Source organism: Synchiropus splendidus, chromosome 13, assembly GCF_027744825.2.
Source record: "Synchiropus splendidus isolate RoL2022-P1 chromosome 13, RoL_Sspl_1.0, whole genome shotgun sequence".
NCBI classification, from domain to species: domain Eukaryota; kingdom Metazoa; phylum Chordata; class Actinopteri; order Syngnathiformes; family Callionymidae; genus Synchiropus; species Synchiropus splendidus.
Window position 1 is genome coordinate 14,071,119 of NC_071346.1, and position 25,720 is coordinate 14,096,838.

General features: G+C 42.5%; 1 protein-coding gene across 5 annotated transcripts in view; it reads left to right on the forward strand.

Annotated features, from left to right (window-relative positions):
* Positions 1-25,720, forward strand: part of slc6a9 (solute carrier family 6 member 9) — a 64,924-nt gene that overhangs the window by 12,045 nt on the left and 27,159 nt on the right. The window contains exon 1 of one of the 5 annotated variants that reach the window (XM_053884401.1): positions 11,105-11,428. The exons of the other annotated variants lie outside the window; for them this stretch is intronic. Within the exon in view, the coding sequence (XP_053740376.1) occupies positions 11,387-11,428 (42 nt within the window). The 5' untranslated portion in view covers positions 11,105-11,386. Of the gene's footprint in view, positions 1-11,104; positions 11,429-25,720 lie in introns of those variants that run through there. 5 annotated transcript variants of the gene reach the window in all.

Sequence of the window (25,720 nt, forward strand, 5' to 3'; positions counted from 1 at the left end):
GGTCCTCCGAACACAAACACTTAATCTGTTTTCTTACTTAATATGTTGTCATTTTCCTTGGCCCTGAGGTGACACTGTAAATGTGTATTTTAAAATCATCTTGTCATCCTTCCCCCCCGAGACCTGACGTGAACCGACTTTCTGCTCCCAATAGGGATAGCTGTCATCACCTGCTGTTTCCTGGAGCTCACCAACAGCAACGTTTTCCTGGTTATACCCAGTATTCTATACGCTTTCTAATATACAGAGCATTGGTTCACAACAATATTTTTCTGCTCCTGATGGGATCCGGTTTAAAGGTCTGAGGCTTTTGCTGTTGCTTTAATTCCAGATTTGGCATCATTGGCAGTCAGGTCACTTCTCCTTTTCTCCCTCTCCTTTCCCGTTTGGTCCGGCGACACGTCTTGAGAGGGGTATAAACCCAATCTCTCATGACGCTCTTTTGAACCAGCTCCATACATACAGATGATGCTTCTTCTTCACGGTCCATTCCATCCGAACATATGTGCTATGCAGGGGTTTGTCAGCCTTGTAGTGAAGGAGATATTTGTGTCGTTGAATCGACTACGTGATACCAAACAATCTGCCAGCTCCTGTTTGTCTTGTCAGTTTGAGACATTTTGTTACATTGCTTCCAGCAATCGCGTATTGCTGTCTGCTTCATGCTTGAGTGTCCTTTTTGTGTTCTCTTTGTGCTGGGCACTACAGTTTCCTCCCACACTCTCAAAAAGTGGAGGTAAATTGATGTTGACAATTGAGGTGGGGGCCCTCCCTTTGGATCTGACCTGGAAGTGATCTTGTTCTATAGATGTCAGTGGCACATTAAAGAAAATCTATGGCAAATGATGGCACAAAACTGTGCCTTAGATCCTTGTATGCCTTGGATTCTTTCAGCGTTCAATGACACTTCAAATTGTTTCAGAAGAAGAAACAAGTTTGTGAATGAATCCGGCATGAGAATGTTACGAAAGATGTTACGCTCTGCATCTTTCAGTACCATCCAGAACAGTGCAGTTGACATGGATTTGCTGGATGCCCGTGCTGTAGCGGTATAGTACCCATGATGCACAAAATAAAACAATAGATGGCCATGGAGTCCAGTCATTCTCTCAGCAGGGAGATAGAAGGCGTATAGTAGATGTTTACCTGAGACAGAATCGAGACAGAGGCCATTGGATACACAGGACTTTGATGACCTGAGACCAATAAGTGAATATAGAACAAACAAATAGATTTGTTCCAGTAATAGCATTTCAGTTGTTAATTCGTTCAGAAAAAATGACTACTGTTTCTTTTGCAGTAAGAAATACACGTGGGCCTCCATATGACTCCAGTTGACTTCCGATTCTGTATTTGTGCTCACTTTTCTTTTAGTCTTGACTCGTTCTTGGACCCGCAAAGTCTTGGTCTTGGTCTTGGCTTGGCCTCGGGTTCAGTGGTCTACTACAGCACTAGTAGATTCACCATGTAAGTTTGTGCTTTCCTGGGTACACATTTCTTCAGATATGTTCTTTACCGTATGTACCATGTCAAAGGAACATAAAAAGCTTGGGTTAAGAGAGGATCCTATGGTCCAATTCAGCAGACCAACCAGGAAGGAGGTTTAAACTTGTATGCGTTAAGTTTTAGGTGACTGATGTCAGTGACCACTGGGAGATGACTTGTCACACAAGGCTCCAATAGAAAACTTCTTTAAATTCTGGTATCCACTGCTGTTGGTTTTTATCACTGCGCTAGAGTTGGGCACACTCTTTAGAAGGACCATTAACTAGAGGTACTGAGCGATTCTAGTCTATTGAACAAAACCAATATATACACAATATTTTCTGACCAGCCTCATCACCCGATTTGACTCGACCCATTGGGGCAAGGGTCTATCTGGGGCCCAGGTCTTATCTGAAGGTAAACACCCCACAAAGTTATACAATAACTCAGTCTACATACATGGTTACGTTGAAGTCAGACGTTGAAGTTAACGCTATAATGTATTTCCTCTCTTTTTTTTAACCTTTTATTAAGTGTGCTAATGCCGGTTTTGTTTCCAGTGTTTTTGCATAGAAGGATTTACATTTGCCCTCCCAGATGGCTGGTGGATGAACCCATCACTGTAAATCTTGTACGATGAAAAAGGCGCTTGCTTCCTCCCCGTCTTGGCTGGTAGCCTTCTGTCAGGTTTCTTTATCTCCACAACTTTATTCCCCGGCTCCTTTACAGAGTTCACTGCTGGCCTCGTATCCTCAATCTTCCCGCGTTGTCTTGGACTGGCCTGGAAGCCGCTACTTCCACTGGGCGGATGAGCAGATGGTGCCCTGGTACAAACCTTTACAGGGCAGAAAGCTGTCCCTTTGTTTTCACTCCCAAATGACTTCTTTGCACGTGTTTGTCTTTAAAATGTTTCCAGTTTGGGGCAAGTTTAAGGGGGTGCTTTGGTTTCGGGGCTCTGTTTAGTTGTGCCAGCAAGGGAGAGCCAAATGTATCAGATCCGGTTTCCACAGACTACTAAATCTATCACTTTTGTAAAAAAAAAAAAAAAAAAAAAAAAAAAAAATATATATATATATATATATATATATATATATATATATTTATATATATATATATATATATATATATATATATATATATATATATATATATATATATATATATATATATATATATATTTAAACAGCTTCATAGTGTATGATGAAGCATTTTCAAAGGGACACTATGAAGCTGTTTTATATATATAAAACAGCTTCATAGTGCACTCTTGACCTTACGACTATTTCCTCTTTGGGTATTCATCAAATCTGACTTTCTCTTAACTGATATGACCTTATGTAAGCAACATATTGAGTTGCCAGTCAGCCAGTTTGGTCTACAGCACTTCTCAGCAAACATGATGATGCCTCTGGGCTGAGGGGGCAACAAACAGATGTGTTCCGGGAGAAAAGGACGGAGAGATAGAGAGCGGGAGTTCGGGGTGGGGGGGCGTGAAAGAGAAATGATTTTTGAGCCATTCGGCTTTAACTGACCACATGAATGAGAAGTAGCAGAAAAGTTACAAGCCGCCGTACAGGCCACACATTGCTTGTCGTACAATTGAAGGACAAGAGGCAGACATGCCAAACACGTCCACTGCTGGGCAGCCTTTAAAAGGTAACCCACCAACTGCCATGTACACACAGTAAGAAGGGGGGAAAAAGGAAGTGCTTTCTGTTTTGGACCTTATTTGGGGAAACCCACTGAGGCTGAAAATTTTCTTTTATTTCCTTTTTTTTTTTTTACTCTCCCCTGCTTTTTCTGGTTAATGGCTCCCCCTCCCTCCTGCTTCAAGCTCGCACAAATTAAGCTGGAAAAATAGAACTTCACTCCGCGTCTGAAGTCGGGGAAATTATGGACAGGGCTGTGACATTGTGTCCCGACAACAGGGCTCTTAAATCTCTGCCACTTTCTTTTGGTACTATCATCATTTTCAATGAACGCTTTTCAGAACCATATTTAGGTAATTTGTTGCGCTTGAACCCAACCTGCTCCCTGGCTCTGTGTGAGGATGTGAGTGTTGAATGGCAGCTATAAGCCTGGGACAAGGGGGGCTCAGCTTTTCTCAGGGCTGGACACCCTTCTCCGACTCTGACCCACACCTCCCCTCACTTATTTATTGCTTCTCCATTATGCTATTTGCTGACCCCTTTCAGTCGATGTCCTCGGCAAGTGATCTATTACTCCATTATCACCGTTCATTGCCCATCAAATCTGAGTTGTTTCAACACCTTTGTTCCGCGATAACAACTCATTTGATGGTCAATTTACCATCAAAAAGTGTTGGATTTCCACACCTTTTATCTGCATAAGCATAGTCTTTTGTTCAACTTACATTCCATATGGCATATTTCATATTTCATGTTAAAACGCTTTGATCTAAACTTTTATAAGAGCAGAGGATAGGTTTAGATGGAGGAGGCCGACCCCTGATGAAAACCAGTCGAGGATTATTGGCGGTTCTCTGTTGCTACCTCTCTTTCACTAGCTCTCTCCCAGTACTTATTTAGTCTTAATAAATCTAGGTAGCATCACCCGCTTCGTGGTCTCCTACCTGAGAGACATGCCGGAAAAAGTCCCGCCGGGAGACTTCATAGATGCGTACTCTTACCGAGAACCTCATCTGGCTCCTATCGTTGCGAATGGCTGAGCTCTCTCTTTACGATATAGTGTGCAACTTTGGAGCGATTGCATCTCCCAGGTGGCCTTGGAACGCCCTAGGAATACTCCCAGTGGAACTGTTGGAAGAGACTGGAGCGCAGAGTCTCTGGGCTTCTTTGCTGAGCCTGCTGCCCCTGCGACCTGAACCCATACGAGTGTCTGATTCATGCACCACTTTTAATGGTTGATCATTTGCTTCTTGTGTCCTTGTATTTTTGTCTTTCTTCCCCTGAAATCCTTGCCTCAATTTTCCTCAAGATAACTTCAGCAGATTAATAGTGATATAAGCAGCTGCCCCCTTCCAGGCTTCCCTGTCCTTGGTCGTCCCTGCAAACATTCTGCTCCTGGATGCTCCCACTATCTTGTCCTCCGTCTGTCTTCCTCTCTGTTGTGACGTTGACACCCACCAGATGGCTCCCTGGTGCAGAAGAATGCCGCAGATCTATCGAGTTGATGATTCGAACTGAATTGATGACTGACTCAGCAGGTGGCGGCTCTTTCTTTTGAGTCATCGAACTGCAGCTTCCTAAAGATCTGAATGACTTCACATGACGCATGTTTCAAGTAACAACCAGTCCACGTATTTGGACGATGAAAGAAGATCAGCGGCAGAGACTCACTTATTTCAATTTTTTTACTGAAGATTTGAACAAAAATCTACTCTAATCTACTCTAAATACCAATAAATTAAGTTATTAAATACTTCAAAATTGACTCATTGAGTCTCCTTCATTTGTGACTATGTTCATTCTCCAATAGAAAGGTGGATTCACATAGCAGTGAAAACATCACCCTACTCACTTGAATTACTTCTGAAATGTTGCCCAGCATGAACTTTGATCCGCAGTTTCCTACGATCCTCTGAGCTGTGTCGCATTAAGGATTTTGCCCACCTTACTAAAGTCAGTGCAGCATCGGCACTTTAATACTGGGAGGCTATGTAATCTCTCTGTAGATGCTGCTCATCCTCGCGTCACATTTTCAGCCCGACGGTGACTTCTGCCACGTGTGGACAACTTCAGTCACATGTACCTCACTTTCATTCCCAGCAATGGTCCCATATGTTTGTCAAAATGTGTATGTTGTGCGCTTTTTCCGGCCTGATTTGTTCCCCCTGCCTTCTCTCCAATGAGCCCCGCTCTCCCCGGGGGTCCAAGCTGAAGCCTCACGCTATTTATACAGACCTAACAGCTGGGGCCCTCCCAGCCAAAGCAGTGAGGGGTGAAGGGTCGGGGGAGGGGTAGAGAAATTATCATGGAAACTTCAGGTTAAACCAAGCGTTGGAAATGTCTCTCTGCTCCCTCATTTTTTTTTCTCTCCATTTTTTTTTTTTTCTCTGGCAGCGGCCAGGTCAGGTCACGTTAAACCAGACAGGCGGACAAATATCCACTCACTCATTTAAAAGTCACTCACCATCAGTCCATTCACTCCTCAGCTTTTAACATGGCTTCTCTTTTCTCGTGTTGTTTGCTTCCTCTCCTCTGCCTCCAATTAAAGAGCTTTGGAATCGACAAGAAAGTATTATTATTCCTCCAGCTCTGCCTTCACACGTTCGTCCTATCACTGAAGAAAGCCGCCCTGCTGCTGCAAAACAAGCTTTTTTTTTATCTGTTTTTCTGCAGCAATCCGTCAGCGGGTGTCCTATTGTGACCATGCGACGCTCCTTCTCTCCCAGCTCCCTCGACTTCTCCGATCACATCATCCTCTCCGTCTTTACTTGCCGACCTGCTTAGCTTGTTCTTCTTGCTGGCATTTAAAAAAAAAAATGTCAGCCTTGTCCATGGCTTTTGCAGTTCAGAGTCTGGCACTGGATGACTAAGGCAAGACGATATTAAGTTAATTGATGGAGTGGACGGATATGTAGATGCGGAGTGACTCAACAGACTCTTGAATGAAAACTAGAGCTGTAATTGGATTAGAGGATCTCAACAAGTGGAAATGATTCTTCATTAATCACTGTGACAATTGTTTCAGATATGGTTTTAATATTGAGATAGATGCCTTGCCATTCCAGGAGGAGCGTTTCAGTGAACTAAAATATGTGATCGTACTATTGTTGTGGGCATTTGAAGTTCTCAAATTAGCATTGAATTGCTACAGTTTCAGTGCAGCAGAAGCAAGTATAGTGTCCAGTTTATGTTTCCCGGTTTGTAACACGGCCAGTTCCGAGAGACGATTGTCCTCGGAACCTCTAAAATGATCTTGTTTTACAGTGCTTGCGGCTCTGTCCCCGCGAGACAGAGTCAGTAGCTTCTGTGTCGGATAAGCCTTTCATCCACCCAGATCTGGCGCTTGCTGTCCCCATATCCGATACTTATGGAAACTCAGTTCCAGAGTGGATAAATTCGAGTCCATGTGGACAACTGATCCGCAACTTTTTAAAATGATGATGTCACTGCCCCACCTTTCTCAGCTCTCGTCTTTTTAAGTTTAATTCTTAATATTAGCTTGAACACAAGTGTCATGTGTCCACATCGTGAGCAACAGATTATTGTGTGTCTGTGGCCCCCATTTTATTTTATTTTATTTTATTCATGACAGTGCTTTAATCCAAAGCACTTTCCTGGTTGGTGGGATCCCCACTGACCATGGCAATAAAGTTGATTCTGAAGTTTCACCTTATGTTTCTATGCTAACACATAGAAGCTAACGTGCACAAGTGCCCTGCTGTCTTCTTCATTTGTTGTCAGAGTGGCCTTTAAAGGCCTGGCAGATGTAGTATACCGCATTAGGTTGTCAACAGTGGACTCATGTTGATGCCTAAAATGGCTCAGCTTTTACATAACACTTTGTTGAAACGCAAATCAATGGAGTACTGTGTGTCAAATACTTGTGTCCTTGTGAGAATGAAAGACACTGCTGATTTAAAACCTATTTTTGAATGAGGATATCTCCTTTTTATTGAGATCACTGCGGCCATGTGTGCACCGTAACATGTCCGGCATGGCTGAAATATATTAGTTTTAACATATAGGTATTCAGATGTGAACCTTCAAGATACCAATATTGCGAAATAAACAATCTATTGTTAGCGTGTCTATAACGGGACATTGAAGTCCAGCATGTGAAGCCATGCCAAGTCCTGTAATGCACAACTCAGACCAACTAAACATCATTACTGACAGACATCTAACTTTTCTACACCGCAATGTTTTTATTTTTTCCAGATATTGCGATATCTCGATATTGATAAGTGAATATCGAGACATTAAATATTGTCCGTGTCGTTCTGCCCAACACCTCGGCTTGTTGAATTCCTCAGCGAGTGGCATTCATTTGCTGTCCTCCCTCCCTGCTCATGCTACCTTGCATGTAAAACGATCCATTCATTGCAGTGAAAGTGCTAACTGGGACGCCCAAGCGTGTGATTTACCTGGAAGAAATGGGACTCAGGAGAGGAGAAGCACAAAGCTAATTGCTATGGACACGGGTGACAAACTCAATCACGCATTGGCCCGAAATTCTGACGACAGGCCAAGTTCTGTGCTGAACGAAAATCGGATTTACTGTCAACTGTCAACAGCAGGAGGTCCGAACTGAATACAATATTACACTCCTTGTTTTTTTTTTCTGTAACTATTTCAAAATAAATAAAAATGACCAACACTAAAACTAGAGTCAGAGTGGGTGAAACAGTGGGAAGCAGTGGCTCGGCCCTGACATGGTGATGCCACCTCAAAGGCGCCGCTCGGGTTCTCTGAAGCAGAGCACTGGACCTGCATTTGCTCCAAGTGCTGCACAACTGCCAACTCTCCTACTCCAATACCTCTTTCTTCATCGCCATTCACATGTGTCCAAAAATAGTAGTGTGCAAACGCTCGATGAAGGCCCCCACATTTTGACTAATAAATGATATCAATGAGCCGGCAGTTGAAAATGTGACTCCTCGTAATCTGGTGAATCATACCACATAGAAATAGAAATCAGACCTTGACGAATGGGATTTTCTCATCAATGTCTTTTTTTTTCCATGTTAAAAGCCAATAGTTTTTCCCTGAAGATGTCAATGACCCAAATATGGTTTGCCTTGTCAGCTGTGTTCACGGATTCCTTGTTTTCTGTGAGCGTCAGTTATGAGATTGGAAATAGCGAGGCATTTCCAGCAAACTAGTGCCACTTGATGTCCCACTTATCTCATTGCTGTCACTGAGCTTTCAAATGCTAAAACAAAAAAAAAAAGTGTTATACGTGCATTTTATAGGTCAGATGAATGTAAGGAAACGTTGATAGCACATGAGCATTTTTTTTTTTTTGATGAATTGTTGCATTTATTTTTTCGAATAGACGTACCTCAAAAACTAAAAGGTTTTCATGTCTACTTACACGCAGGAATTTGGTGCTCTGTTAGCTCACTGCAAAAACAATATTTTCGCACACTCCTCTCACTATTACACAGATCTTTTACAGTCAACAGTTCTTTTTTTGTGTGTACGTCTTATTGAGTGTGTTTCATGTAAATTGGACTTTGCACAAACCGCTTGTTTAACTTTTTCAATGGATTGGACAAAGGTCATTCAAGGCGTGTCAATATTTGAGTCAAATTCATGGACATCATCCTTTATTACTTCTCATTCACTGAGACAACACATTCTTACTCCATTAGTGTCGAATAGTGACACTAGCAAAAGAGTGGAATTATGTGTTGAAAACGGAGAAGTCAAGGTTGGCGTGCTGCTCTTTTTGTGCAGAGATATACATTTATTTCACATGTAAATATATGATCATATGATCATGATGATGAAAGTACATGGCCACTAAAGGTGCTATATATAGTTGTGTGATTGTACCTGGGGTGAGCATGTTCTTTAGCTCAATGGAGTCCTGCCCGACAGACAGAGAGGGCGTGCCTCATATTGACAGCTATGGAAAATGCAGGGATTCCACCTCTACGCTGGGGAACTCAAAGAGGCCCTAAAGTACTGGGAACAACCCTGGACTCGAGACACGGATTGGAAAAACCTGTAAATTTCGACACTTATAAGTCAAGGTACTGTTCGTAAGTATTGACACATATTTTGATCCTATTGTTCACACCACTTTTTTCGGAATGATATGTCCTGACCTCTTTAATATGCATAGTCCTGGTCACAGGTGAGGCCGACCCACTCCCACATAACTTAGCTAAATGGGAACTTAACCAAATTATGTGGTCAATGTAAACAGTATTCATTAAAATATGTACCCCATGCTCATAACATAGTTGTTGCTTGGCGGCCTTTGCACTACAGAGCCATCTTGTGGAGACCAATGTCATCATGTAATGTAACGTTGGACACACAAGGTCGATGCGGTTGCATCATGGTTTGATTTTAAGACGATGCCTGGTGCCATTAGGATCTTATGTGAGTCACAACGGCTGCCTCTTCACTGTACTTGTACTGCGTAAGCAACACTTATCCTTGAGAGGAGAGTTCACTCATGTTGTCCAATGTTGGACTTGGAGTCGGTCCATGCAGTAGAGCAAGAAAGACTGTAGCATGATAGCAGTTAGCGTGAATGTTACCTGGCTACAATGCGTTGTAGGGGCTAAGTGATAGATAACTTGTTGTCCTCAGTGACAACACATTTTCTGGTACCTTTTGCTCTGGTAGAAAATTGGAAGAAAAACACAACCAAGTGTTTTATATGGGCAACAAAAGCTTCATCAAATTTTACGACATTGGCGAACCACCTCTCACTGCTTCACCACTTCCTCCAAGAACACTGACTTGGGTGGGTATATGCCAGTCACTCTTTTGCTGGACCCCTGATGGGATTTTCAGTCCCTGGACTTGACAGGCCGGATGAATGGCAATCTGTCCACGTTGCTCGTCTCATGTTTAACATGACTGGCGGCCCTCCGTTCAAGTGGCAGCGGCCATTATCCGAAGCAATCAAACTCACATTAGGCTCCGTGCCAGACCCTCGTCTGCAATTGACATCGCTGACACAATGTCCAGTCAACAAATCAAGTCGGATCGCTGAGAGGAAATGTGTTCCGTTCGGCTGCATGAGTGATGTTCTTGTTGATCTCTGTGGAGCTATTGTTTTGGGCCAATGTCATCGGGCTCTCACACCCCACTTTTCTCTCTACACTTGTGGCTGGTTATTAGCCATATGGTGGCAAGTGGAGGACACAATGTGTGAAACCAAACAGAGGACCAAGAGGGACGCGCCTGGTTCTGAAAGGGTCTCGCATGAAGTGGTGGGCCATGGATCTTTAGGGCTATTGGTGCGACACCATGCAAGGCTTGGGTACTGGTGAGGTGGGGGCCCTGGCAATGTCAGGTTGTAGAGACAGATGAGGATTTGGAAGAGTCAAGTGCTGCTGAAAGGGAAGTTGTTGGTGGTCTGCAGAGTTGCAGCAGCTGCCGCTGAAAACAAACTGAAGAAATAAGAGACAGAGTGAATGGGATGAAGGGTGAGTGGGGGGAGGCATGGCAGTCCGGTGGATGGCGTGTGGGCTCCTCACTCTGAGACTTGTCACTTGTGGGCTCCTCACTTTTTGTTTCCTCAGTTTAATCTGTTGGAAGAAAAGTGGGGAAGCGAGGGAAAGTTTGGCCACTGCCCACGGGTGCTCTAGACCCCCCGTCCGTGGCGCGTTACTCCGGCCAGCCAAACTAAAAGTTCAACACCCCCTGGTCCCCTACACCAAAGCCACCCCCATGATTCCTCCTCTCTCCCGCTAACTTGCTCTGTATTCTGTCTAGGTGCTGGAGTGACAACGAGCCATTCATTGTGGCGGTGGAGAGAAACGACTGTGGATCTTTCCTATGTCTGTTATTTGTGGGGGGAACTTGGGGGTGTTTGAGGAGAGAGGAGGGTGCATATTCCTGAAATGGTAAAATACGGCAGAAAAAGGGGGCGGAAATAGAAAGTAATTGAGGCTTTGGAGAAAGAGTGGGTAAAAAGTAAGGCTGCAAGAGGCGGGAGGAGAGGCAGGAAGGGAGCATTGGAGTCGTAGAAGGAGGGTGGGGGTGTAGGGAGAGAGAGAGAGAGAGTGGGCTACCATGCCGAATGAGTGAGAGAGGCGGAGAGGAAACAGAGCTCCATCAGATGAAATGAGGTGAAAGTAATTCAGGCATTAATCAAGACTGGGCAAAAGGGAGGGTATACTGTGTTTTCTTTACCCCTCGTTCGCTGTGGAACTGAAAGGCAAGGTGTGAATGAAGGAGCCTACAGTGGCCAGCAGAGCATCACCTCTAGGTCACAGCATCCAGTCATGTCTGAGTCGAACACTGTTGCCGCCTCCACCGCCGACCAGGTCAGTCCAAGCTGTTTCGTTGTTGTCATTCTGCTTCTGGTTAAGGCGCACCTTACTCCGGCCTGTTTGCCCACTTTGTAAGGACGACTTTTGGTGATGACAAACCGGCTCCTTTGCCCCGGTCTGATGTATGTCATCTTTACGTCCCGATTAGGAAGTAGTTAGAGGGAGTTTCTAAGAGCAACCATGCGAGTGTGTGTTTCTTGGACTATCAAAGCAACGATTGTTTTGGCCCGGAGCTGCCTGGACAACGGTACAGGGTCGTGAAAGAATTGAATTCATCAAGACAAGCTATTGTCTCTGCCGCCTTATTTTTCGGTGATCATTCAGGGGGTCTGTGACGACTCAATACCCCCCGCATCCCGTGAGGAGGGGGAGGCAGCTCTTTAAAAACCCGACCACGTGTGGCAGCCCTGAAAAGTTTTTATAAGTAATTGCAGTGGGAAGTCCGGGCTGCACTGTGAGAGACGGGGTCCGTAAGGAAGTGGGCCGGTCAGCAGTGTGTGTGAAAGAGAGTGACAGAGTGGAAAAGCAGAAGTGTCCAGAAAGGGGAGATATTTATGCCAGCGTCCCTCCTTTGCCCTCTCCCACCCACAGCCACTATGATCTTGCCCTGAAAAATTCTTTTTCTTGTTTTTTTTTTTGTCTTTGAGTAGTAGTTGAAACGCTATGATCCTGCTGGAGTGGGGTGAATTGAAGCGGTTGAAGGCAAAATTGTGGCCGAATCGTAAGTTGCCTGTTGCTGCTGTCAAAGCTGAGTCAGCCTCCTAGTTTCCAAAAAAAAAAAAACACAAACAGTAGCTGTGGCACACAATAAAAACGTGTCAAGTTTTCGCACGCACAAATTTAACGCGCCAGTACACAAATCGCACATCAAATGAAGGAGTGGGTGGAAGGTAGAAGATGTTTTGGAGCCACAGAATGTGATGTGGAAGAGCATAAACACAAGCGTGTGTGTGGTCTGATGCGGAGCTAAAAACAATCCTCCCAAAGCACGCGCTTCGTACACACTAATCCTCTGATTCTGGGCTGTGTAGATTTGTCAATGTGGCCAGACGTGTTTCGCTCAAAAGCTTTGAATGACAGGATCAATCAGATTTTGATGTAGACTGAGTCCTTGCTGAGGAATGCTGCCAAAGCATATGGCTGAACGTTTGGACTGTAATTGTAAGTTGAATCACTCTGCAACAAAAGTAACTGGTGAAAGTTTAAAATCAACCGTGTTTTCTAAATAAAATCTAAAAGAACAATATCCATAAGCACGTGTGCTTCAGCTATCTGGCTAGATGTTGTAAAAGCTCTATCCAAGACACATGCACATATTTGGTTGAGATATATGATATATATATATATATATATATATATATATATGTATATATATATATATATATATATTGTAATGGAATGTGTGACACTGACAAATAAAAAAAACACTCTTTTTAATAGCTGTCTGTGTAAAACTGTTTTATACCAGAGAATATTGGTGTTGTTGAATCTATATTATTCCCAGAGTCAAGCTTCATATTCATAAATGACATGCCAGGACTTGCTGGGATTGTTTCGCCTTTATCAGGAAAGTCTTCATGATGACGTTCATTGTCGCTGATTCATAACTGAAGGAATCCTTTTATGCCAAGAGTGAAGCTGATCCAACACCTGAGTCAAGTCTACTTATTTAAATCTTAAAGAACTGTGATCCCAGGCTTTGATTTGCTTCAGTCGACCCGACGGATAAATCCTTAAACATTCCTGGGTCCGTGATATGAATGTTTGAGCTGACCTGCCGTCTCTTTCAAACCGCATTAGCCTGGAAAATCTCATAAAACACAAATGGAGTTTTCTATTTCTTTCAATAGACGCAAGACCACTTCAAACTGTTACCATAGAGTACTGTGGAAAAAAGTTTCTTGAAACAGTTGGAGGTAAGCTCTACTTCAATAAATCTCTCTATGGAGTGTTTGAGTTAGAGAAAATATTTTTGATCAGATTCTCAATATCATTTTTATTTAAAGCATGGCATTACCACACTAGCTTTAAATTCCCTCCTGCAATTCCCTCACATATGGATTCTTCTTCTTCAGTATACGGACGACTCTAGTAAGTCTAATATATTATAAATCAATATCACCTTTATTGATTTAAAGATTTAAAGATTTAAAAGATATTCACTTGAAAGGCAAACTGAGCTTGTCATCTTTGCATCCACTTGCAACTGTACTGTTAGTGTCTGTTTTTTCTTTTTTCAAATGTATTCATTTAGCTGTTCCAAAATCAAAGATGCACTTAAAGTGGAACGCACCAATCCCACTTGGGTAACGCCAATAGTCTGAACCAAGGCCTTTTACAAAGGGGATGAGGGGTCAGAGATCATATCTATATGGGAAGTAAGAGGTCGGCACTATCCCCTAACAGCCCTACCACATCGAAAGTGATGAAGAGTTCTTGAAAGAAAACTACACTTATTAGCCCAAAATATGATGATGTCCAGAAGGGGGCGACGGTACAGATTTTTTCCGAGGCTAAGAAGGAATCTACAAACTGATGGTGTGTTGGAAAAAGTTCATCATCACACACACGTGCACTATGTATTAGGCAGCGACCATGTTTACGTGGCGCCTGAGAAAACCAAAAGAGTCCTACGAAGATATGTGTTTTAAAATGCATGTCAACACTTTACGGCATTATATTTATCATAAATATGTATAGTGCATGTATGGGTACATTGGTCCTGGATCTTAGAAAGCTGTGCTTAATAGTCAAATATTCAGGGGAATATTGTGTAGATTTGACCTCCAGCTACCTTCACTTCCAAGTGTTATTGATTCATTTAAGCAGTACAAAATAAAAGAAAATATTGGACAAAGGAGTTTAAATTCACTGCTACTATAGTGATACACTGTTGACACTGCACAGCGGTTTGCATTTGTATCCATCAAACAATTTATAGAACAGCAACACAACCCTTATTTTTCAGTTTGTCCTTTTACATTTTTAAATTGAATACATTATTTTAAGTAAAGAAATCGCACCACAAACAAATCCACACCTGTCCATGACAATTCTTTCTGTTCTCTAACTTGGATTTCTTCTCCGTCCTCCGACTTCCTCCTTTCTCCTGTCTGTCTTACAGCCTCAACTGCCTCTTGTCTATCGTGCTTCTACTTACATTTTATAGAAATTGTTAGTAATAATAATCTTAATTTTACACCTGTCTCTTAGTAAACTATCTTAAGAAGTTCTAAATTAATTTCAATTCTATTTTCAATTGTGGAAGTTGTTTTATTGATTTAAATTGTACACTGTGTCTTCTAAAGTCATGTAAAATCTTTCCTCACTTGTGATGACTTCTCTTAACCAGTATCATTTGAATTGAATAGTTACTGAGCTAAGCTTTGAGAGATGGCCATGTTGAGCTCTGAAAATGATGGGTAACAGAAACACTCCCAGAAACAGAAGTACTCCCATCTGGTTTAATGTACAGCTCACAGGTCTGTGACTGAAAATGTCGCGTAAAATGCATCAGTCTGTGTCCAGTTTATTGCCTACGGTTGCAAATCCCATATAATGTTGACTCACGTTCTTCAGTTTCAGACTGAACTGAGCAGGTTCCAGCCACCAGTGGCCAAATCTTCAAGCGTTGCAGCATCTCTGTCCTCTCTCCTCTGTGTAGCAGGATGCACGCTTGACTAATAATCCTAGTAATAAGTACTCTTCTAATTGGCCGGTGATTGTTCCTGACGTCCTTCGACATGCGGAGCACATTAATGAGCTGGACGACTGGATATTTTGATCGATGCCTCCAATTAAAGGCTCTTATGCAATAGAAACCTCAGCAGAAAACTTTTCATTCGTCCATTCTGAAGTGAGTTTCGCTTCAATGATTTTACATGCTTTTACTGTTATAAGGATGTTGTAAAAAGTCATTGGTGTTAATGGTTTACGGTGGTAATATAATCTCTTTTTATTTCAATTTCTACCAACATATTACAAGTCTGAGTCTTTAAATTCTGTGTTAAAAATGTGGGCTGTCCACCACCAAGCAGTTCATCTCCACCGATATTGCTCAATACTTTTGTCCTGCATTCAATAATATGTATTATTAGAATCCGTTTTTTGCGTTTCAAATATCGTAGATGCCGATACAAGTCAAATTCAGTGGGACAGCAGGTGGCAGCAGCATTCTGAGAATAGGTGGCACGACATAATAGAATAGAAAGACGGTGAAGCTCAGGCTGCAGTGTGGACAACACAATAGTGACAGAAATGCCTCCCAATTCCCAACTTGTCTTCATCTGACCACATTATCAATATTTGACTGCTATTCTGAAACCTAAAAAAGAAACTTAAACGTAAGTTTTCCATCCTTCAGCGCAATCTAGTTTGATCTCCTCCATCATAAATGTTTTGATTCTGACATCACCGTTTGTAATGCGGTGCACCTGGAACTGAGAAAATGAAAAATGAGACAGTTCATACTCAATATTAATATGTTATATTTTTATTTGAGCTATCTAGTAAAAGTTCAGCCCCATTTCATTGTGAACAGATGAGACACATGACCATTTTGGCACAGTTTTGCATGGCACCACCACCATCAGCCGCTAGCAAGGAGTCACGGGTTCCATACAGTTTTGTGAAAAAAGACTGAAGAGTTTTGTTCCAGATTAATTCTGAAGCTTCCCAACCCAAGGTGATGCTGGAAACTTCTGCTGTTCTAATGATGTTTTGTGTGTGTGGGCTGGTGAGCTGACACCACGGTTTATCTTGAGTGAGTCAATACATTGACACTGTGTAGCCAACTGAGCAGCTCGAACACGCACTTGAACGGATTTCACTGTAAATAGCACAGTAATATACTACACTCCACTGAATCAGCATGTAGCCTCTCAGCCTCAGGTTTTGAGGGAAGAAGGCAGCTTGTTTGCTCATCCTCCAGTACATCAACCACTATGTTGACTGGTGCACATTGTATTTTGGATTCCAAACTGTATAGAAATGCCTGTCATATTAATTCTTGCTTTTCATCTTAAACATGTATTGTATTCTGCTGCAATGACACAAGAGGAGCATTATTTACTCAGATTTTATTGCGAATATATTTGTCTTCAACAACAGTATGTCTAGAAGATGGAACTGATGAACTGCTCTGACACTTTCCACTCATTTTTATAATTATCCACGACAGATTTTCTATCTTGTAATAATATTTCCGTCTTTCCATTGCCCTTAGGTGAATGTCATATGATAGATAAAAAGTGTGTGTGTGAGTTTCTGTGGCAGATGCTTCTAATGCTGTGTTGTTTTTCAGCGCAGAAAGAATATTTGCAGTGTAACTTGAGCTGCGGCTCAAATGAAAAGTAAAGTTATTAATCAAATAAAATTAAAAATAAATAATTTGTTAAATTGTGTCTTCCTGAAAGAAATATTTCATTGCTCTTGAACAAAACATGGAAAGCTTGCTCCGCCTTTGCAGTTGACATCGACTCTTTTCTGCTTTTTGGGAGCAGCATCCGCCTGATTTATATGTATGGCCTTCGTGGAAATTGAGATTGGGTGGTTCTGACTCAGCATTTTAATTCACAAAGCAATTATCGACTTCTCTCCAAATGGTTGGCGACAGAGCTCCGCGAGTACGACACAGTCTTCTGTAAATAGCGATCAGCTGAGGAACCCTCCCCATTTATGTGCCGACATTCACTTCCCTACTAAAACAGAGGAGTTGTTTATCATATATATAGATTACTTTACACCTTGAAGAGACAATTTTCGACTTCATGCCTTAGATTTCAGAGGAGTGTGAAGGCTACTCGGTGCTTAAATGATGGCCCTGATCTGAAAACACACCCCACAGCTATGAAACACCCCTCATATGCTTTTGGAAAGAGGACTGCACCTCCAGGCTTCGGAACAATCCAAAAGTGACAAACACTCAGGTGTTCTCGTAGGTGTTGGTAGTGTTAGCAGGGCGCGGCAGGAGCGCTGTCGAGCTTGTGCACGAGTCCACACACACACACGCCAACTGGGGGCAGGTGCTGCAGTTTATGGAGCGGAAGTGCAAAATAGTTGTTTACTCATTGTAAAAAGCATAAGCAAGCAAGGGAACTGGCAAACAGGGAGAGAAGTGCACACAAATAGATCAAGACATCGTGTGTGTGCATGCATGTACACGTGTGCGTCCTTTGTCCAGCTCCCTGTGGTGTCTCTAATCCTTCGTCTCCCTCTGATTTCACAAAGTTACGCTTCCAGGCTCACAGCTGCCTTGCAGAAGGGCACACACTGCAAAAGGACGATATGTATGCACGGCTGATTGGCCAGAGCGACGCGAGCTTGACTGATGTGTGAGGAGAATTAATGGCGGAGCAACCTTGGTTATCTGATGAAGTAAAGCCAGGAGTTCAAACGTGCGCTTTGCTGAACTGTTTTTTTTTATGTTTTTCAGTAGATAACTTTTTAGGAACAACCAGTTTCTGGACAGTATGACAACATACATAGAGGGATTTTTCTGAATTTTAGCAACTTAGGAAGGCAAAACATGCTGTACATCTAATGGGCAAGAGTGACCTTCTCCTCTGTGAGATGTAGCAGATCAACTTTCCTATATGCTGCAATGAATCACTGCAGAATAGTGTCGAGTATTTCTTCAAAATGCAGAGTACATTGTCCCGCCCTGTACTTTGCAGTACAGCCACCTGATTGGATGCTTCTATACTTGATGGCTTACAAAAGTGCACCAGTAGAATCTGAGTTACAAACTGGATTATTGATGAAGTTATTGATGAATTATTGATCTTGCAGATTTACTGCCGGCGAGATTGATAGACGGGTTGGTTCAGCGGCAGCAGTGATGCGGTCGCTGTATCGGACCGTCGTGAAGAGAGAGCTGAGTCACAAGACGAAGCTCTCGATTTACCGATCGATCTACGTTCCCACCCTCACCTATGGTCACGAGCTTTGGGTAGTGACCGAAAGGATGAGATCGCGGATACAAGCGGCTGAGATGAGTTTCCTCCGCAGGGTGGCTGGGCGCACCCTTAGAGATAGGGTGAGGAGTTCGGTCATCTGGGAGGAGCTCGGGGTGGAACTGCTGCTCCTCCACATCGAGAGGAACCAGCTGAGGTGGCTCGGGCATCTGATCCGGATGCCCCCTGGACGCCTCCCTGGGGAGGTGTTCCGGGCATGTCCTACCGGGAGGAGACCCCGGGGAAGACCCAGGACTCGCTGGAGAGATTATGTCTCAGGTCTGGCCTGGGAACGCCTCGGGATCCCCCAGGAGGAGCTGGAGGAGGTTTGTGCGGACCGGGAAGTTTGGGCTTTCCTGCTCCGAATGCTGCCTCCGCGACCCGACCCCAGATAAGCGGCAGAAGTAGGTGAAGGTGAAGGTGATCTTTCAGATGAATGAAATTACTCCACTACAACAGCTCTGTAAACAACGGCGCATTGGTGGAAAGTCCCGGAAATATACACGGGTGAAAACAGTGCGTCAAGTGTCAATAGAACGCCTGTCGGTCACGTGTGAGGAGGCTCAACATATTGTTTGTTTGACATTATTATCATTGTTGTTTAAGACACATGGTTCAGAATGTGTGAAAAAAGCTGCATTTTAATCTTGCTCCCCATCCATTAGTTCCTCTCTTTTGGGGCCAAGAATCCAAACATTTGTGAGCTTCTAAGTGAGACTAGAGCGGAGAGAGTGGACTGGGTATGAAGCTATATTTTGGATGTACACTGGTTCTGATCCAACTGCGGCCCGATAAGTGGGTAGGATAGTCTTAAACACTTTCTGGCCACACTGAGAATGGACCACAGAAGTGGTGCTCTATAGGTTTCTTCTCAGAAATGACTGGACTGGTTGATCCGGAGTATGACTTTCCATATCTACTGAGGGTTAGGAGGAAATTTGTGGAAGATATTGTACATTTTCTGAGTCTTTGCAAGTGCTTGTCGTACTACTGTAACATCGAAATGGTTAACACTTGCTGACTCTGTAACATCTTGCAGCTGTAGAGAGAAATGCACACAGCTGCTAATCAATATTCCGGAATTGCTTCACTGGACAAAATGTCTAATGTGCGGCAACAATAGAATGTCGCACGCGAGTTGTTTAATGAGTGCTATGCCAAGACTTCATCTCCACTTTTCCTCAATATTTAAGCAAAGTATTTACCCACTAGCTAGTGGTTAGTCAGTTAAGTGAGATGCTAATGATAGTAATAATAGCGAGAAAAAAAAACAGAACAAACAAAAAACTGCTTGATCTGAGAGAGAAATAGTAGCGATTGAACCTGTGCTTCAAGGCGACAGTTTTCTCCGCATGTTGGAGACCAAGCAGCCACTCAAGAACAGGCTTTCACCCGTCCATTTTATTGGTCTCCCTTTGGGTACAATGTAACGCAGTGCAGAACTTAAGCAGGTGTAATAAGAAAACCACATGAACCCAAGTGACATCTGTCAAAAGAACTGGAGCCATGTTTCTCTTTGAAATATCACTTATGGGTGCGCTACATATCGTCTTATGTGCTCAGAAATATGACACAAAAATGACACCCGAGACCTTTGGACTGTGGGCTGAAACAAGTTCGGACCTACCTAAATTTCGGAGCCTCAGGAATGACAGTGACCCTTGACTTCGCCAAATAATTTTTCCGCAGTTGGCCCATTTTTCTGCCCCCTGGAGGAAGTCTTGTCTATGCAAGCTGTTTTTGTTGACATATATAGGTGCTGATGTGGTCCACATGAGCGTTTGAATTCTCTGTAATAGCTATGAACCTCGGCACATCCTTGTTTTTCTGATCAGATTAAGCCTCGGGTGGAAGTGTCCCACATCCAAAGTTTAACACAATTTCGTTTCTTCTGTGGAACTCAAGGTTGAGGTCATCGCAGGTTGAGACATGCTGCTGATCTTCTGAGCACTGCTGTTTAAGTCCACCTGTGGACTTTCCTTATTTTGCAGCCAGAGCATTAAAGCTTGCTGAGTCATTTATAGTTTGTCGGAAAACACCCTTTTGAAGACCGCTGAGGGGGGCGTGGGGTTCAAGTGTTAAGGATGCGAAGGTCAAAAGGTAGCATTGCTCGTAACTTAAGTTCCTGGCAATTTGAAACTCAATGGGTCTGAATGAGAATTGGCTTTCAGTTCAACGAATCAATTCAACTTACAAGGACTGTGCATCTTTTACATTTAGTTCATTCGGCATGCGTTTAAAAGTTTTCTTTAGACTTGGCTTGGAAAAAATCTGAGTTTGTAATGTTTGAATGACATAAACCACTTATCTACACAAGTCAATCCATCTGTTGGAAGGAAAGGTTTCAACTATGAGTATGAGTAGCTCATCATTTGTATTTAAACTTGAGGTGAATCATAGTTTGTTAACAGATACTTGACACAAGTTTGTTATTAAATATTGGCATTTATTTTGTCGATTTATGCCAACATTCCAATCATAATGGTAAATCTGGTATTTAAACAATAATATGTAATATATAAAGAAATGAACCATTATGATGCTTAGCTTTTTTCATTTCATTTGCATTGGTATAGGTATTAAGGTTTTGGATCTTTCATGGTCATTGATATTTTCAGTATTGTAAATATTGCTAAAATTTTCATTCTTACATTTACTTTTTAGTAAATCACATGAGAATTTCAGTTTATCTTTCTGTATTTGTCATGTAAAAAATGTTTTCCACCGGTGTTTAGGATCACTCTTTTGCTTATTAAAATGTATTTATTTATTTTGTAAAATTGCATTTGTATTTTTAATGATAAAACAATGAAGGTCCAATCTTAATATCATTTGTGATGTGACATATGTCGGTGTCAAAATAAGTCCCCTCATCCTCTGTTTATCTAGCGGACTTGCCGAAGACATGACTGACCTTAAAGGCAAAGTGACTTAAAGTGGAAGCTGGCAAGATAATATAAAGTAACTCCCACTCCAGTTGTACTGTAGGAAGGAAGTAGACCAAGACTAAGTTTGTGGTGTGAGAAAATATCAGCTGGTTCCAAAGACAAGGTTAGAAAAAAATCACCTTATCATTGTTCCCGAAGAAACATTTATTTTCATATGCTTGTTTTGAGTTTGTGTATAAGCATTTCATTTTACTTTTATTCATCCTTTCCTAAAGCTTTATTGATGAAGCGCTCAGAGCCATTTCTGAGCGACTGTCTATTGTGACTGGAACATGTTTTGCCCCAACAACCTTAAAAGGTCAAGGTGAAAGTCACAGAAATCCGTTGGATCCGCTAAAGAAATTGAAATTGAATTGTCCGACCACTCTTTACCAAGTGCTCCATTGAACAGCAGTTCGATTGATATGAGGGGATTCACAATGTGAGGATTGGAAGGATTTCGGGGTGAAAGTAAAAGGCACCGCACTGGCACAGAGAGGATTTAGGGCGACTCCTTAGAGACCATTCTTGTTGAAGTTGCTTTCAAAGACAATGCACAAAATTCACCACCAACAAAAGGGTTTGCAGCTGATGTACTTGAAAGCGAGTGAGAGCTGCGGCCTGTTTTGAGAGACTGGCTACTTGCTATGTTACTATTGTCCTCCACCGCTGTTTCTATAGGGATTTATGCTGCATGTGTAGACATATGCGTCGGCACATCTGTATGTGTGGGTTGATGTGTGTGTAAGTGGGGTGAGGGGGATGCAGGTGAACAGCTTGCGAGGGCCAATAGTTCCGCGGGCCAGTCTCGCGCATCACTTGACAGCCATACACGATGAAAACCTACGCATAAATGAACTTGTTAAGCAAATCACTGAACAGCAGAGGGGGTGGTGGAGTGCACTGTTGGGGTCAGTGTAGTGGAGGGTTGGAGCGCTGCACACGGCCTCATCGACACCTGCAGGACTGTCTGCACACATGAGCCATTATCTGCCTTCTTATTTTATCATTTCACGTGACCCATTCACTTTCAATTCTGTAATCCGTATTGTTACAAGCGTCGACGGAACTAGTCTTAAGGCCACTGTCATAACAATGGAAATGACAATGTTGTTCATGTAGCATCTAGATGTCACTAAAACTAGCTATCAACAGGTTATTTTTGAAAGTATTTGTTCCAGAGTTGAAGAAAGATATCACAGTGTTCCAATCTCATGGGTTAGTAACATGGCAGGACAAAGGGCAGCCCCGGTTTGGAATGTAATTTTACCACACAAAGCCCAAAACAAGTACCCCATCAATTACTTGGGTCCTTCACGCAGGATTCAACTGCACCCATATGTGGTCTTGTATATGAATAGTTCATTGTCAACGCTCATTATGACTTGATGGAGGGCCACCAGACCTCTGGCACAATATGTATTGACCATGTTCTGGGCTTGAACACATGTCTAACACCCACTCACGCCGCCTTTGACTTTTTAATGAGACGTAGACAGATTGTGCCGCCGAGGGCCCTTAAGTAGAAGATCATGGAAATGTGATATACTATTACTTGGGCTTGTTTCTTCTTCCAAAAAGGCCTACATTTTAACATTTCCTAGAGAGTCTTTCAAATTGATCTTCAGCCATTTGTGATGTCACTTCTTGGAATTACTGCATGCCTGTCCCCAAAGGTTGTGGAAACACAAGCCATCCTCATCTTACAAGAATACTTTTATTTCTACCTGTGCGATATCAATTGTTAGAGGTAAGGCAGTAATATTATGGTCTATTACTCAATGCTTTGAGGCAAGCAAGATGTATACTACATGCCTTTAAGAGGAAATGTGGGTCTAACCCAGGGGTGTCCAAATCGGTCCAGGTTTTTGTTCCAACCGATAGGACAAGTCACACAATTGATTTTTCAGACTTGTTTTTGCTTATCATCGTTTTTGCTTTTGTGTGTCCAATGATGATGCAGAAGTCAGCGTTGCATGTTTCATAGAGGTTTCAGTGGACTAATATGTTGGGGGGGGTCACATACCTGAGTATGTCGTCATGCACTTCAACATTTGTGGCGCCACATACACCAAGTTGTGTGAGGTGCAACAGACGGCTGACTTCCGTGTCTCTCTTGGATGCAAAAATCCATTCAGAAATAGCTGATATTAGAAGTGAGAATATGTTGGTTTAACTGAAGAGCTTGGTTACTACAGACTTCATGGGTCAAGAGATCAACATGCATCAGAGATGGTGCACTTTTTGCATCACACCCTTTGTTACTTGTCGATTTGTTTATTCATTTTTTATTTATGCAATTTATTATTTATATAATTTGTATTATCTACTTATCTTTACCTTTATTTTATTTATTTACTTGATTTACTAATTCATTTTTGTCATGATTTTATATTATGGCTACTTATTTATTTATTTGTCGTGTTTTATAGCTTGTGACTTTTTTTTTTTTTTAGCTTTGTGTTGTTTGATGTGCTGGTTGTGGATGTCTTTAATGTTTGTTAGGTAGCTTTAACGTCCTGGGTATTTTTTGTGTCTTAGTTGTCATTGGCTGTTGTGACACGTTGGATTTTTCCCGGTATTTAACTTCAATTTAAGCTGTATAAAATGACGTGGCAGGTCAGATTCATCCCCCAACTTGACACGTTTTAATGTAAAAGTAGTAGTCCTGTTGATGTGTCTGGAAGAAACCAACTAAAAATGCCCACGAGTGTATTCACATTCAGCGTCTCCGTTTTGATGTGTCACGTCACTCCCCAACACGTTTGGAATTCCATCTTAGCTGCCTTAAAAACACTTTTGTCTTTGCTCCTGGGCCCCATGCAGCCCTCTCCCCCCGCCTCCCACCCCTCGGGGCTTCACCAGAACAGTACTAATCTGGATACTGTTCAGGTGAATAGCGGAGTCCGCTGTTGACCACTTTCGATCGTTGAAGAACCGTGCCTTTGTCACAATCTTTAGATGCGCTCCCCCTGCACTCTGCCCTCACCACACCCACCCCTCACTCTTCCTCCTACAAAGACACTCACATAACAAACTCCCTGCCCCCTTTCTGTCTCTGAGGCAAGACATTTAAGGATTGCAGCATGGCTGTAGTAGTATAGTGTTGAGGCATGTGGGAGATTAGCACTGTGGCCTGCCACTAGGAACCAGAGTTGTCTGATCACTCAGACTTCCTAAACATGGAAGACTATGGAAAGGTAAGGGTTCTTTCAACTTAAATTCAACTCACACTCTGGATCTTTTCTGTTTGAATGGGAATGCACTTGTGGCCATGATGCTGTCCAGACTTGACTTTAACTGGGTCACTTCAGGCTCAACACCAACTGACATGGAGTTACTGACATGAGGGCCACACTTGGCCCTCACTCTGAAACAAACCGGCTGTTGGTTTCAACAGACATGTTGGGTTTTTTTTCTGTTTGACTTTCTGAAGTTGCTGTTATGTTTCAACTTTTTTCATTTTAAAATTCCTTTTCCTGTTTCAAAAAATATTTGTGTGCAAACAGCTAAAAGTTTTAATTCAGCGGTGAAAAACAGACACAATCTTGATCTCTTCCAGAGTTTTCTTCTCAATTTTCAAATCCATAATAAATAAAAAGTGATGACTGTTATGGAAAACATGTTCAGTGCAGTGCAGAAGATGACCAGAGAATTTATGTCATATATTCAGGTCTGACGGAGCAAATGATTAAAGGGGCTAAAGATTAAGTGAAATCCTTTTTAAGGCCAGACAGGAAACTAAAAGTCTCAATGTCCAAAGTGCAGGGGTTAATTTCATCTGACCCACCAAGTGGTACCAGATGGTCAGAAATGCTCTTGTGTATTGTTGTTCAGTAATAAATCCAGGTGGACTAAAGGTTTTTTGGGGTTTAAATGTCATGCAGGTTGTTTTCCTCTTGTGGGTGCTGTGGGTACTCAAAAGTTTTAGTTGGCCTTAAGTGTGGGATGGGTGGCATTCCAGCTGTCAACGTCTCAGTTTTTGAGATGCACAGTTCAGAAGTTGTCAATAGTTTCTTTGGCAGTCCTGTGTCAGGAAGTTGTCGGCACTCGCAGATGCGTGTATACAGGGTTTCCGACAGAAATTCTGATGTGTTGCTGACCAGTAAAACCATGTTGCATAGACTGTGTTCTGTCAGTTCTGTTTTGCAGTAAAATTTTAGATGAGATGGTGAGTGAGAACATGAGCTTTCCTAAATGCTTCTATATGTTTGGAGCCGTGCGGCATTTAATAAAAGGGAACATGCATACTCACTCCCATGGTGTCGAATAGCGACTCTCGCTAAGTGACCTTTGCGTCCATGTTGACACTAGAAAAAAAAAAGGACCCAGTGTGACGATCCAAGCAGTGGGAGTTGAGGCTCGCCTGGAGAAGCTGTCTTCACTATGTTACATTGGATGTCACT